The 15,354-nt window shown below is 43.1% G+C and overlaps 2 protein-coding genes across 2 annotated transcripts in view; one reads left to right on the top strand and one right to left on the bottom strand.

The window, feature by feature from the left end:
* The window catches only part of mrps5 (mitochondrial ribosomal protein S5), a 63,395-nt gene extending 54,532 nt beyond the window's left edge, over window positions 1-8,863 (top strand). The window contains exons 8-13 of the mRNA XM_035606200.2: window positions 5,354-5,444; window positions 5,968-6,014; window positions 6,606-6,663; window positions 6,932-6,994; window positions 7,955-8,091; window positions 8,212-8,863. Coding sequence (XP_035462093.1) covers window positions 5,354-5,444; window positions 5,968-6,014; window positions 6,606-6,663; window positions 6,932-6,994; window positions 7,955-8,091; window positions 8,212-8,436 — 621 coding nt within the window. The 3' untranslated portion in view covers window positions 8,437-8,863. The remainder of the gene's footprint in view (window positions 1-5,353; window positions 5,445-5,967; window positions 6,015-6,605; window positions 6,664-6,931; window positions 6,995-7,954; window positions 8,092-8,211) is intronic.
* A 605-nt stretch (window positions 8,864-9,468) lies between these two features.
* Window positions 9,469-14,887, bottom strand: LOC118283824 (myelin and lymphocyte protein-like). The gene is made up of 4 exons (XM_035606202.2): window positions 14,644-14,887; window positions 10,935-11,102; window positions 10,698-10,820; window positions 9,469-10,439 (listed from the first exon to the last, which is right to left on the bottom strand). The coding sequence occupies exons 1-4, from the start codon at window positions 14,734-14,736 to the stop codon at window positions 10,365-10,367; spliced, it is 459 nt and encodes a 152-aa protein (XP_035462095.1). The 5' UTR covers window positions 14,737-14,887; the 3' UTR covers window positions 9,469-10,364.
* Window positions 14,888-15,354: the final 467 nt, after the last annotated feature.

The raw sequence follows: 15,354 nt of genomic DNA, 5'->3' as shown, positions 1-15,354 counted from the left end.
TCCCATCGTGTTACCCTGTTCTTGGCGGCCAACCATACTCATTTGTCCTGCCACGATTTCATAATGAACCCCAATATTTTCACTCTTCTCGGAATAACATAAAAGTTGTATGACCCCCTCCCTTCCTCTCTCTGTCTCTCACAAACTCATTGACAACAAACCCGTTCATCATAGTCGTACAAGCCATTTTATTAGTCGGATAAATCCAAAAATCACAGCTTCACTGACAGTTAAACATTACCCAAGGACGATCGGGTTTCACTGCCTTTCTTCTAGCTCCATCAGACGTTAGAGTCATTAATGCCGAAAGCCCTCGGAGGAGGAAACTGTTGTCAAGAAAAGCTCAAAATGGTGGAAGGTCCAGCGTGGCATGTGCACATCGACGGCGGTGTAGGCAAATTTGCTGAGCGAGGATTGCTGCAGTTGAGCCACTAAATACTCTGACGCTTTAGCGCTTCCTGAGGCCGAGTGGTGTCACTTTATAAAAGGTCAGAGTTGCACAAGTGTTTAAATGATTAAAAAAAACTCTAAAGCTTAAAATTATGAGCACATGAGAGGGTTGGAGCGAAGACACTGCAGCTGGAAGAAAGCATCAGACCTAGACCTTGTTGAGGTGTGTGTGTGTGTGTGTGTGTGTGTGTGTGTGTGTGTGTGTGTGTGTGTGTGTGTGTGTGTGTGTGTGTGTGTGTGTGTGTGTGTGTGTGTGTGTGAGAGTGTGTGTGTGTGTGTGTGTGTGTGTGTGTGTGTGCGTGTGCGTGTGCGTGTGCGTGCGCGCGCGTTAGTGTGTTTGTGCGTGCGTGTGTTTGTGCGTTAGTGTGTTCGTACGTGTGTTTGTGCGTGCGTGCACGGGTGTGAGAGATATTTGACTGGCTCTACAGACAGACTCAGTTCATGTTGACTCTCTCTCTCTCTGTCATGGTGTATTTTACCTTAATTCAATTACCACTGATGGACCCTACTAATCTAATGGGACTAATGCCACAAGGTTTCACGCGCGCACACACACACACACACACACACACACACACACACACACACACACACACACTGTCTTTGTTACAACACTCATTGATATAATGCACTCCCGAGCCCCTTACCTTAACCATCGCAACTAAATTGCAAAACCCCAACTGGTACCTAATCCCTTTTCAGTGCCTTTTATTTAATTAGCAATTTTTCTTATCTTTCTAAAATTCAAAATGAACAGACATAGCTTCGATCTTTTTTAGCTGGACATATTTTTTTTATAAGGAACCCTGTATGTATTTTTATACTCACCCCTCTTGTGCCCCGCCCCCTCATGGCTCTCATGTTTAACCCAAAACATCACCTGAATCAAATTCTAACCCTCAAGTCTGGAGCCTCAAACAGCTCTTTCAAAACAACCCCACAGCATCAATGAATTCATAAAAGTATTAGCTTTATATATACATATACAATAGAGGTCTGATATGAATGTAACCCAGTTTATATGCATCATACACATGTGTTTTCCCCTTTCTGAGTGCGTCCGAGTTGCCCTGCATCTCCTGTATTCTTTGTAATTGTATCTGTTTATTCCACACACACACAGTATTTGAAACCGTGTGTGTGTGTGTGTGTGTGTGTGCGTGCGTACGTGTGTGTGTGTGTGCGCGCACACCACTATAAATTCAGGCCTAATGAAATGAGAAAGGCTTACTGGAATAAAAAGGCTTGTCTCCCAAGGACGATGATGCCGGCACGCCATTAGAGAACACAACGAGCGGGAGGGAGGGAGGAGGGAGGGAGTCTGACAGAGCTGAGGAAGAGTGGGGGAGTCTGTGAGAGAGGTGAAGGACTGAGTGAGTTGGGAAGTGAGAGGAAAGTAAGTGTTAAACTGTCGAGAAAGTGCATCTACATAGTCCGATGTTCTCATCAGGAATCAGGAATTTAGCAAAAGGGCTAAAGAAGAGGGCGTTAACCTGAGCTGAGGTCCGCGCTCGACCAAGCTCGCTTGTAGTTTGACTTGAATGCTAAATTGTAATTAATAGGAAATGTATTTGTTGCTGTGTGTAGGTAGAGATGAGGTCATGCAAGAATATCATATCAAAAAGACGCACCATAATGTAGAATTTCTTTTTAAAGCAAAAAAACCCTTTTTATTACTTTAAAGTTATCAACGGCAGCTGAAAAAAAATAAAATTCCATCCCGTTAAATCACACGTCTCTGGCACCGTCTCCGTGTGGTCAGGCAGAGAGATGAGGAGGAGAGGGAGGGATGACGGAGAGTGCCGAGGTAACGGTGGAGCAGAGAGAAAAGTGATGTTCATGGCCTCTCTCCAGCTGCAGCAGCCACTTGGACGGGACTCGGTGATTTCATTAACAGAGATGGAACGCCGTCACTGTCAGAACAGGCGGGGGGGGGGGGGGTTGTCTTTTCTTTTTTTTCTTTTAAACTCACCCCCCCTCCCTCTTCCTGAGCTCAACAACCTTGAAAAGTTTTGCTAAAAGTAAACAGACAACGAGAGCAACTTAGCTCGAACTTTCAATTGAATTAGAGACACAACTCGGTATCCGAAGTTAAATTCCCATACAGGACGTTAATGCAGCTTGACTATTAATTTATTAAAAGTAGCACTTGTGATACAGGCTGTTAAAAGTTCACACCCTCCCTCTTCTTCTCACACAAATTGAATGATACAATCCTGCTGCAACTCGTGTCGTTTTTTGAGAAAATCCCATTTGCAACATTTTACAGTTAATGATGCTTTTCCAACTGTTTCCCATGTATAATTGTCTTAACAATATTAAAGATTTCTGATTTACTGAAGGTAATTGAAACAACAGAATTTAATTTAGTCTTCAATCATCCGCACATTTGAAAGTAAGAGCTATGCGTGTCACGTATCACGTCACACAATCAGAATACAGGTTACTGCCTGTAAATCTTGAAGCTAAGGAAAGACTTTACATGGAAGTGGGATCAACACTCAGGCAAATACAAACAAGCTAGTTATGATTGAGAAAAGAATTTGAACTATATGAGCTATAGCGATCAAAAAATATCAGTGCAGGGCTATTAGTAAGTGCGTATAGTCAGTGTAATGCATTTGTCAGATATTGATATGACTGATTCTCGGCTGCACCGTGTGCAAGAAATCTTTTCACTTGTGCAGGAGTTAAAAGAAAACTAGTTCCAGTATTCAGTGTTTTCAGGGTCAAGATAACAACTTCAAATGCATGTGAAAGAAACGATGTGAAGTCGTGTGACAGCGAGTCAGAGGAGCGTTCGGCGTTGGCAGGGGTTTGTGCTCTCGCCGCGCCTCATGGTTCCATATGGTCAAAACTCCTCCCCCCCGCGCTGCAGCATATATATATATATATATATATATATATATATATATATATATATATATATATATATATATATATATATATATTTACACACATGTACGGACTGGGAGACCGGCAGCAACAGATTGAGTAAAAGTCAGAGATGAAACAGAAGTGCGAGCGAGCTCGAAAAGCGTCCTCCCACAGCCATGCTGTCGCTCACCCGGCGCAGAGGAACTCGGCCCATCTGCGAACGCGCCGCCGACAAAACAAAACTGCTGCATCTTCGAACCGGAAAAAAAAAACGCAGAGCCGAGAGCTCGACAATCACGGGAGGACGCTCGCACACGTTTTCTAATAGAAGCTGGCTGCAAAAGTCACATTGGATACGATGATTCACAAAGGCTGCGTTACAGATCCCATCTGGTCTGGAACTCTGCAGAGGCAAACTATACAAACAGTACGCACACACACACACGCACACACACACACTGTAGCTGCCCCCCTGTCTGTCTGTCTGTCTGTCTGTCTGTCTGTGTGTGTGTGTGTGTGTGTGTGTGTGTGTGTGTGTGTGTGTGTGTGTGTGTGTGTGTGTGTGTGTGTGTGTGTGTGTGTGTGTGTGTGTGTGTTTGTCCTGTAGCGTGATGTTTTCGGTGTTTTGGTGATCGCTGCCACCCTGACCTCAGTCCTTCTGCAGTGGCCCCTGCAGTTAAATCATAAACTTTAGTGAAATGTGTTGTTACGTAACCGGGGGAAGGCTGAAGGCAGATTTTGACTTTGAACTTCCTTCAGCTGGAACTCGACAGATCTCTTCTTGTCACTCGCTCCTCCTCTGGCGAAGAGGGTGAAGGCTGAGGATGAGGGGATTTTGGACCTTTTCCGCCCCCAAGTGACCAAAAACAAAAGAGTAATGCAGATTTAGAAAAGTACTGTATGTTTTAATCGGTGTACTAATGATCCTGATTAACTCCACAAGTCGGCCTATAACCATGTTTTATGCCTCGTAGTAACGTACAGGTTCTTTGTAAAGTTTCTTTTGGGAGTCTCATATACAACAGTGCCACAAACTCTCTCTGCTTCATATTTTTTTTCTCTCTCTCACACACTCACACACACACACACACAGACACACACACGCCTCAGTTGGGACATCATCACACACTCATCTATTCTTTCCTTCCCTTGCTTCCTCTCCTCCCTCTGCATCTTCTTGCTCCTCATATTTGATGCCAAAAGAAACGGTAAACTCCTCCCGCATCCCATCTTCTCTTTACTGTCCTCTCTCCTCCTCCTCTTTCCTTCTTCTCTTTACTTTCCTCCTCCTCTTCCTCTCTTTCTCTTTCATCTCTAAACCGGCCCAGTTCCTCTCTGTGACATAAGTATTTCATCCTTTGCACCTCTCTCCTCTCCTCTCTGATGAATTTCCTACCTCCTCCAACCACCTCCCTTCCCTTCCCTTCCCACACTCCTGCCTCCTCTCTGTAGTGTATCAACGCTGCCCCCTGGTGGTTTAAAAGTCACTTTGCAGGCAGCGGAGCAGCCTGTGGTCGGGGAATGAAGCTGCGTGTTGTGAGATAGAGAAGCGTTTTCCTCTCAGGTCGATGAATGTCACTCTTTGGACAGGGATGGATTGACAACACACACATGTATCAATCCGAGGAAAGTGACATTTTGTATGTCACATTCATCTTTTGATTATAAAAAGAGAATAAGCACTCACATTATTATTTCTTAAAGTCTCAGGCTAATAAAACCATTTCAAACCAACTGTCTGATGTTTAAGGAGAATCATAAAAGCAAATGAAGCCTGTTGTTGCATTACGCGCGGTTGTTAGATTTCCTTAATAAACTGACCCGCCTGCCCTTTTATGTAAATATATATTTATATTATTTGCATTGTTTTTCTTCATTGTTTGTTTATGAAAATACGAAAGTGAATATCTAACAAACAGCATATCGGTGACGTTTTTTTTTAGATTCTTAAATATTCATGTTGTTGTATCGGCTGTGTTCTTGTGTGGTTTAATGTTTTTATTTTTTATCGTTGTGTGTTTTCTAGTTGAAGACTGTGTTCAACATGACGGCCAAGGAGGGCAGGAAGCGGTCGATCAGCTGTCTGGTCGCCGTGGGCAACGGGAAAGGAGCCGCAGGTCTGAAAGAATAACTGACGTCATGAATCAGAAATTACACTCACTCCAGCTCATTATTTCAATTACATATGAAAATACATAAATTAAAATACATTTTACAGGTTGATTTAAAGTTTAGGAAGATTTCTATGAACCTTTTTTATTGAAACGTGTTTGGTTTCTTTAACAAAAAATATATATGAGATAATGACAGTTTCAGGGTGTTTTGCTAAAGTTTTTTTGGGGGGAAAATATAACTTTTCCTGTTCACTGTAGATGTGGAGGAAGAGCAGGAAAAGGTTTTTGACACTTCTCAGAAGTTAGCGGCAAAAGTAAAAGAAAGTGCTGAGGGGAGTGGGTTTACAGACGCCTGAGGTTCACCTGCAGTCGTCAGCGTCTCGTTACGGAGTCTGTTAGTGCCGCATCATATTTTTATACTTTTTATAATTTCTGTCGCACTGAGCTTCTCCACCGGTTTTGGCCCTGACTGTGTTTTTTATAAAGCGACTGTCTCCTCCCTCCCTCCCTCCCTCCCTCCCTCCAGGCTTCGCGTTGGGTAAAGCAACAGATAGAAAAACGGCCATGAGGAAGGTAAGAAGTTGTTTTCATCATAGGGCAAAATAATCACTAGTGTTAGAATCCTGTGAATTTGTGTCTTTAATTGAGTAAAAACAATTCACTCGAGTTTTATTATCAGAGGGGAAACGGCATTTAGACTTCGACAAAAAACCCTCATCATTAAAGTTACAGTGTATAATATTTAGAAGAACGTATTCACAGAAATTGAATATTTAATGTCCATAACTGTGTTCATATATGTAAAATCAACTCTGAATGAGCTAAATATAGTTATATGAGGTGGACCCGACCTCCATGTGAGTCTCCATGTTTGCCACGTCGTGTTGAATGCGGTTGTTGCGCACAACGGTTCCAGAATACTTTGCATTCACGTCAAATTTTTATCGGCGATGGAAATGGAATCAGCGGTGCGCCACCATAAAGTGTCCCCTGTCCGTTGCGGTTTGCAACTTAACCACCAGATGCCGCCAGAACATGACACACAGGGGCTTTAATGTTCGTCGGCAACATGACCCTTAGTCTCCATCGACGCCCATTTACCAATAGTAATATTAATATTTCCTCTATGAATACTACTATAAGCTGTCTCTCGTGTAACTACAGGCCAAGAACAGAGCCATCCACTACTTGTACTATATTCATCAATACAACAACCACACCAGTAAGTGAAGTGTGCGTGTGCGTGTGCGTGTGCGTGTGCGTGTGTGTGTGTGTGTGTGTGTGTGTGTATTTGACATTTTAGTTTTGGATTTCCTCGCTGAGCAGGATGTGTCTGTCCTCTAAGCACCAAACTCTCTACCTCTGCTGCCAATGTGCACCTCCCACCTCTGTCCTCTCCGTTCGCTCCCTCCTCTTCCGTCACATAACTCCTCCGTTTGTCGCAGCATCTTAAATCACGAAGATGAATTCATTTTTGTCCTCTCCAACAGTTTATCACGACATTGATTCCAAGTACAAGAAGACGACGCTGCGCATGAAGAAGCAAAACGAAGGTACGTCTTCATTGTCGATATTCTCACCAACAGCGGTCTGAAATGAGTCATAAATGTAAACTGTACATTTATGACTCATTTTTAACGACTCATTCCAGACTCAGTGAATCCTCAAAGCAGCTCGGCGTTCGAAGTATAAAGTCTGGATTTACTGATCTGATACTAATATTACATATCGGTCCAATACCGACTCCCAGAGTTGGATCACGTGTTCGTGACAAAAGAGCTGAACTATGTGGCAAATCATCAATTCAGTTTAATTTTTTTATTTTAACTTCCATGTGCGCAAACTACGTCACTAGTGTCAGTTCAGCGCCAGTAGAAACATTGCTAAAATCGCATGGAGCTAACACAACACGGAGAGCAGTTCACTACCTCAACAGGTTCTGCAGCTACTTGCAATATATGCAAACAATTCAATACATTTTATGTATTTGGTACATGTAGTTTTTACAAAATTAGAAAATAGGGATGAATCCTGATGTTTCAGGACGTTTATTTTCTTGGACTATTTTTTTTAATCCATATTTCTCGATCTTATGAGTATTTACAGCACCAGGATGGAGTTGGTGTCGACTCAAAATAAAACACATTCATTTGACAAGAATGGAACACGACGACCGGTACAATGACATGAGAAAGAAGTCATATCGAATTTGGTGCAATATAGAGGACATAGGAATAATTATTTACAAGAAATGCTTCAGTTGGACTCAAGTAAATATTCATTCATCATTCATTTAATCTTAGAAAACTGTGTTCGCCATAAATGTTTATTTTTGCCGTGCCGACACGTTTCTTATTTCTTCACGTTCATCCGACCTGCTGTGCAGAGACTAATAGACTCTCTGCTACTGGCAAACACAATAAATGAACAGGAAGTGCACTCATTTTGATATAGGACTTCACATTGTGCAGCCATGGAGGTATCAGTGTGTGCACGTTTGTGTGTCTCTGCAGGTTATGGTCTGCGCTGCCACCGGGCCGTCATCACCATGTGCAAGCTGATCGGCATCCAGGACCTGTACTGCAAAGTGGAGGGATCCATCAATTACCTCCACATCACCAGGGCGCTCTTCAATGGCCTGGCCAATCAGGTGAGAGGCCACGTTGTTGTCATCGGCCTGCTTATTCTCTCGAGTGGAGAGTTAGAACCAGAAAGTCCTTCCTCTCGTCACCAACGTCCACCTCATCTTCTTCTCCCGCCCTTCTTGCAGGAAACCCACCACAATCTGGCGGAGAAGAAGAAGCTCCACGTGGTGGAGTTCCAGTCGCAGCGAGGCCCGCTGCCCCTGGTGGTGGCAACTCCCAGCGGCGGCGTCCGACCGGACCCGGAGTCCGAGGACGACATCCTCAACACCCGGCTGCACTGGGACGACGTGCGGGCGGCGCAGGGAACCAAGCGCTCGATCTGGGCAGGAGTCAAACGCACCATCTGGTAGGAGGCGGGGAGCGGCGTGACGATCGGACTGACAGAGACCAGAGGCGTCTTGAGGGAAGGTCTGGTTTTGACTTTATCTGTGGAACAAGAACTTGTCTTTTTGTTTTTCCCGAAGCAGAATGTTCCGTTGTTTAGTTTTCCTGATTGTGTTGTCGGCCAAGGACGTTACACGTTAGTCAAACTGAAGACTTCTCCCGAATCCTCCAGATGCACCTCACGAAGATCAATATTCACACTCGGTGAAATATTAATGCCCTAGATATACAATGTTTCCTTTATAAGTGTAAAAAAAAATTGTTGGATTCTTTCTGAAATACAATATGAATAAAGCATGAATCTGTAAAAAAAACAAACGACAACTTGCGTTTCTGTTTCTGAAGCAATAATGCACATTTCATCTGTAAAATAATAAATTGACAGAGAACCTGTTATGACTCTGATATTTCATTCAGAACCGTGAATGTCAACTTGATGTGGTCGCTAATATAGAAAAGTCTCCAGATCACCAAAGTCATTAGGATTCATCTTCTGATGACCACGAATATCTGAACATATCAATCCACTCAGCAGATGTTGAATATTTTCACTGGATAAGCAGAAACTTTTACCTGCTGATAGAGCAACATATCAATCACCTAAGTCAGAGGTGTTAATCTTCTGGGAGCAATAAATGTCTGTTAAACTTCGTGACTCTCCAGCAAATAGTCTGGACCGAAGTGTTGGACCGACCACCGGACGGAACTCTCCATCACTATTGTTTTTTAATCATCCACGCGCATCTTTCCGACTTGTTTAACATAAAAGTTGCTCTGCTGTAAAGCTTTTATCTGGCTTACCTACTTTTAAATATTAAAAAGAAGGGGGGTAAATATTTACCGTGTGTGTGTGTGTGTGTGTGTGTGTGTGTGTGTGTGTGTGTGTGTGTGTGTGTGTGTGTGTGTGTGTGTGTGTGTGTGTGTGTGTGTGTGTGTGTGTGTGTGTGTGTGTCCTGTAGCGTGAAAACTAAAAAGGAATAAAAGAGGACACGGCAAAGTTTATGTCTAAATCTTGTTTTAATCTTGAGGAATACAAAATATTTATTTTAAGCCAGAAGACTTGTCTCTCTTAGTTAGATACTGTGAGTAAGGAGACAGGGGGGGGGGGTCTCTGATGGGCTTAAGGAAAAAAATGTTTTAAATAAAAATCAGTTCACCCAAACCTCAAGGATATTTCCTCACCTGCCTTTAAAACTAATTCTCATAGTTTCGGTTTTCGATCTGACAACTTTGTTGTTTCTGTCTCATAAACTCATTAGTCACTAGTTGAGTGTCTGAACTGACTGAAGCTCTTTCTTTAAAAAAAAAAACATCAATATGTTGTAAGGAATAAAAATCGTTTTATCAATTTATTTTTGAATAACTTTTGAATAATCCTGTGAAAATATTTGTTGTCAAGGCTCGAACATAGATAATAATTTGCGGATAAAACTAGAGATTTTTTGACATCAGAAATAATTTGAAGGATTAAGAATTTACGGCAAAAACAAAATGTGCACCATATTCTACAGTTCACTGAAATGACAAAAACATATGACACCGTCTCTTTTTGTAAAAAATCTTCACCGGCTCACAGGCGTCACTGAACTTTGACCAATTTTAGAGTCAAAGTTGTCAATTTGTCTCGATCGGAACAAACAGTGCGACGTCTCGGCGCTTCGTTTCCCTCCTTTGTTCCCTTTTTTCTCCAAACATGCTGTGAATGTTTTTTTTTTTATGCTTCTTCTTCTTCTCTCTTCACAACTTCACTCAACATTTCAAAATGCCCAAATTGGGGCTTAAATCCTTCGTTGATGTCACTTGTGGGTAATCGCACACACACACACACACACACACACGCACGCACACGTAGACACACAATAGGCTTGGCAGGTCGGTGAGACGGCGGCGCTCCTCAGAAGTATTTCCATCGCAGGGCGGAGAGGATGGCGTGGATGAAGTAGAGGAGTATGGCAACGAAGGCGAACACCTGACACACAAACACACAAATTACTAAAAGTGAATTTGTGTGTGTGTGTGTGTGTGCGTGTGCGCGCTACATATGAAGCTATAGCAGTAAGTCTGCTACCATACAAATATGAGAGTGGCATAATTTTCTCCTGAAATTAGCAAAAATATTAAACTGTCACTTTTAAACTCCATTGAAGCTGCTCTGGAAGTGATTCCAGAAATGTGCAGAATTATTCCGCGAACGTTTTTCAGATTGTGTCCCCGAACCAGTTCTCACCACAGCGGCGATGTCGATGTGGTAGATTCTTGCTTCGCCTACTTTCCTCGCCATGGTGACGATCGCCAGATCCACGCCTGCGCTGAGGTAGAACATGGCTGCCACGCCGTGGTAAGCAAAGTCCTGGACACACACACACACACACACACACACACACACGTTCAATGTAAATCTTACAACACGTCACCGTCCCACTTTTAATCTCCCATCTCTAATGTAATAATCTCCCCCTCTTACGACGGCGGCCCAGCCCGAGCTGTTCTTGTGGGCCCCGGCACCGAAGATGATCATCCAGAGGAAGGTCACGACGAAGCAGAAGACGGAGACGAACATCACCCAGCCCAGCGGGTTCGGAGGCTCCACGTGGGTCGACGCCACCAGGATCCACACCAGACCCCCGAACACCTGCGGGGGAGAGAGGAGGAGGAGGGAGGTCATGGGGTATGAGTTATCGTTTACACTCTTTTTTTAAAAACATAATAATGTCTATATGTAAATAGATGGATGGATGGATGATGGATAGATGGATAGATGGATGGATGAATGAATGATAGATGGATGGATAGATAGGTAGATGGATGGATGGTTGGATAGATAGACACATAGATTGATAGATATATATATATATATAGATAGATAGATAGATAGATGGATATATAGATAGACACATAGATCGATAGATATATAGATAGATAGATAGATAGATTGATAGATAGATAGATATATTGATAGATAGATAGATAGATGGATATATAGATAGACACATAGATCGATAGATATATTGATAGATAGATAGATAGATTGATAGATAGATAGATATATTGATAGATAGATAGATAGATGGATATATAGATAGACACATAGATCGATAGATATATAGATAGATAGATGGAAGTGGAAACCATGACTGCAACTAACTAATTATTTTCATAATCACTTATTTTCTCGATTAATCAATTAGTTGTTTGGTTCATAAAATGGTGAAAAATGTCCATTGTGTTTCCCTTAACCCCAGGATGATGTTTTGTTTTCGTCCACACACCAAAGATATTCAGTTCACTGTCGCAGAGGAGCAAAGAAACCAGAACATATTCACAGTGAAGAAGCTGAAATCAGAGATTTTTGACTCTTTTTTCTACTTCATAAAAACTACTTTAATCGATTGATTATCGAAATAGTTGGCGATTCATGAAGTCATCGATTACTAATCGATTCACCGTTGCAGTTCAAGTGTAAAACCAAACGCCTTTCTTGAGAAACAAAAGTGAAAATGGCCGACGCTTGAAATCAGTCGTTCAGTTTCGAGATTAGCACTCGAACAGGATGTTGTTTGTCTTGAGACGTCACAGACTAAAGTTCGGAGGCACAGGTACTTTGATACTACGTCCAAAGTCTGACGACGTCACAGAAAAAACCCTTGACTAATTCTTTAAAAAAGACTGATCAAGAGGCTGAAATATTACGTACAATAAGCAAAAATAATAATATCTGCCAAAACAGAACAGGAAAATTGAAACTCGCCGACACAATCACACCAAAGTGTACAAAGCAAAGTCAAACATTTTCAAAACCCCCGCCCGTCAGACCGACCCCGTACAGTAGGTTCCAGATAGGAAAAGTTATTAAACTCCTTTATTTGTCCATCTTCAATCCAGTGTCCTCTTTAAATCATAAACTGCCCGGAGACACGAAATCCCAGCAGCGGCAGGAATGTGGTTGGTTGAGTTTTTGTTGCTGCTGACGTTTGAATTTCTTTCTGCTCCTGAGGATATTTTCCTTACGAAATTCATATTTTTCATTCTGGAGGAGTCGGAAGCGTGGAGCCGATTCAAACGAGGCCCTTTTTTCCCATTTCCCTGTGTGTCGTGGTGATAATAGACTCCCTCTTTCAGGGCGTGGCGGCTTCGACTCGCGCTGTTGATTAAACATTGCCTGGATGCAGGTTGTGTCACACGGCTACACGAGAGACGTCAAATGCAAAGAAGGGCGAGACACCACGGTCCAAGGGCCGGTTCGCTTTTTAAACTGTCACTCGAAGCTCGAACGCGCTCTGCGTCCGAACTCTGCAGCCAAGGAGCTCGCCGCGCGTCCGGAACCCGAACCGGCGAGGAAATCGGTGTAGAAGCGAAAAATCCGAAACCGGATCAGAAAGCCACACCATGTGCACACAGAGGGCGACAGCTCCCTCGACGCCGACTAAACAAACACTTGTCTTTGCTTCCTATGTGAGAGTTCCCCGGAGCGCCGGGCCGGGTGGCGTTCGCTTTGACGGGTCAACTCCACATCAAGCGCTCGCCACATTCCGTGCAGTCGAACCTCTCCGGGATTCAAACTGGAGCGGAGTTTCATGAGCATCTGAAAAGGGGGGGAAATTCATAACAATCCGCACAGCAACCCGATGGGCAGCTCTTCCGTCTCAGTTTTGAGTTTGGTAAATGTTTTATGAGGGAGGAAGAACTCGAGGATCAACGCACAAGTCTCCGGGGGAATTGCGTTCACATGCCGCTCAAGTGTTCACCCGGTTCACGAGCGTAATCCCAAACATTTCTTTACACAGAGTAAAGAGGCGTGATGTTTCCCTGGAGTTTCAATATACGACGCCAAATGGATCAAGAACTTCTCCTATATATCAAGTTAAATACCTAAAATTCCTCTGATAACTTAACATGTAAAGGCCAAATTGTTTTTGAATGCATTTTCTCAGTTAGGTGAACTCCTGGTCACGATAGACCGTGAAATTCATATATGTCAGATCATACATGAAAACACTACACAGCTGATCTGTTCAACATTGAATTATATTCATATTGTCATATTAATGCAGCAATTTCTTAAGTGAGAAAACTTCTTCATGTTTTCTTCGACTCATTGACTCATTCCTTCCTGAAGGAAAAAATAAGAAAATTGCTCACTAACTTTAAAAAAACAACATCATCTGGCAACACACGGAATAATTAAGTTTCTTCATAAACCACGATTGTAGAGTCGAGTAGCAGATGCAATGACTTCACTTCTGATATTCTTTGTATTATCTCATAAAGCATCTTGCAGCTGGAGGAACTGGAGTCTTTTGGGTAAAGATCCGTTTTTATTGGATTCCAATTTATTGTTCTGGTCATGTTCAGTTGGTGACTAAACTATTTTACACTGTGGTGAACAAAACACCTTTTTTAAAAATTATTATCATTATTTCAAAGTCTTTGGTCTTTTGGATATTAAAATATCTGCAGATTCCGTTGTCTGTTTTCCGTGCAGCCCCAAACAGAATCGTGTCTCGCTGCAGAGATCAGGCAGGGTGTCGCCGTGCATCCTCATCACAACCCGTCCCGTAGTGTAAATATGTAAACACAGCCAGAATAAACAAATTGCGCAGGTATTTCTCCGGCGGTCGTACGAGCGGCTTCTATCTCTCGGCGTCTCTCCGGGGCAGAAGAGAGTTGACCGCATTCTTTCCTTAGATTAGGAGCACGGGTACAATATGAGTGAAATGTGAGATGTGAACAATACTGGGGGGGGGGGCTCCACCCACGTGAGGAATATGTTTCATCATCTCCCGTTTCACCAAGATGATTTTTTTTCTCTCCAAATCAGGTCAAAACCAATAGATTTACTAAGAGATTTACACACAAAATAATAGAATATCACATCATGCAATTTATTAAAGTTCATTACACATTCATGTGTTAACAGTAACAGTGTTGATTCTGTTTTCTACCAACTACTACTCGTTCCTCCAGATGATTATGATTCATTTGAATTCCAGGTCTGATGAAAATACATTTCAGACAGTTTCCTTGCAACACTGGTAAAAAGATTTCAAACTCCAAATTGTTATAAGTAATTTTAATAATTCAGATTAAAAAAAAACTGTAAAATAACCCCTTCATAAAGAAAGACCTCAAGGTCAGCTGCCTTGTCCTCAGGTGCCGTCCACCCACTCACTCACCAGCTCGGGCAGGTAAAATATATCCGGGGCCGTGGTGCAGATCCCCAGTCCGCTGGGCAGGCTCCCCATTGGCTGAGTGGTAGTCGCAGCCATCTCTGCCCGTTTTCCTTCCTTCACCCGGAGTCGAGAGCGATCTGCCTCTGACCTAACGGAGCAGCAGCAGCGGCAGCAGCAGCACTACCTGTTACTCGCCCTTATAGGAAGCAAGGAGCCAAGTGAGCGTCGCAAACCCGTTCTGCCGCTGTGCGTAAAGAGACACCGTCCCCCAAAACAGACACGCCCCTCCGTCCCCGCTGCGCCCGGGGGCCTCCTGGCGTTTGAGGTGAGCACGTGCGGCCGGTGTGCTTTCAGGTGAAATGATCTGCGAGCCACAAACTTTTCATTCACTCCCACTGCAAATAAAGCTTCAGACGAAGTCAGAGCGGAGGGCAAACCGACAGGGGAACAACGTGGAGCATTAAGCTGCCACACGCCCTGACACGCACCTCCCTCAGGTGGTGGAGACCAAACCAGAGTGTTGGACGTGGCCGCACGTGGACAAAAAGACTCGAGCTCAAACGAGTGTTTTACAAACATGTTTGCCACGTTACATTCTGTCCGTCGGCCCCGTGCGGCGGACAAAAATCAATACATAAATTCTGCTTTGTAGAGAAATAAAATCTGAGCCACATCTATTGAATTATACAAAACAAATTGAGAGAAAAATAACAC

The sequence above is a fragment of the Scophthalmus maximus genome, chromosome 10 (assembly GCF_022379125.1).
Source record: "Scophthalmus maximus strain ysfricsl-2021 chromosome 10, ASM2237912v1, whole genome shotgun sequence".
NCBI classification, from domain to species: Eukaryota; Metazoa; Chordata; class Actinopteri; order Pleuronectiformes; family Scophthalmidae; genus Scophthalmus; species Scophthalmus maximus.
The sequence above is the reverse complement of the archived record's forward strand: the minus strand, read 5'-3'. Positions and strand labels throughout refer to the sequence as shown.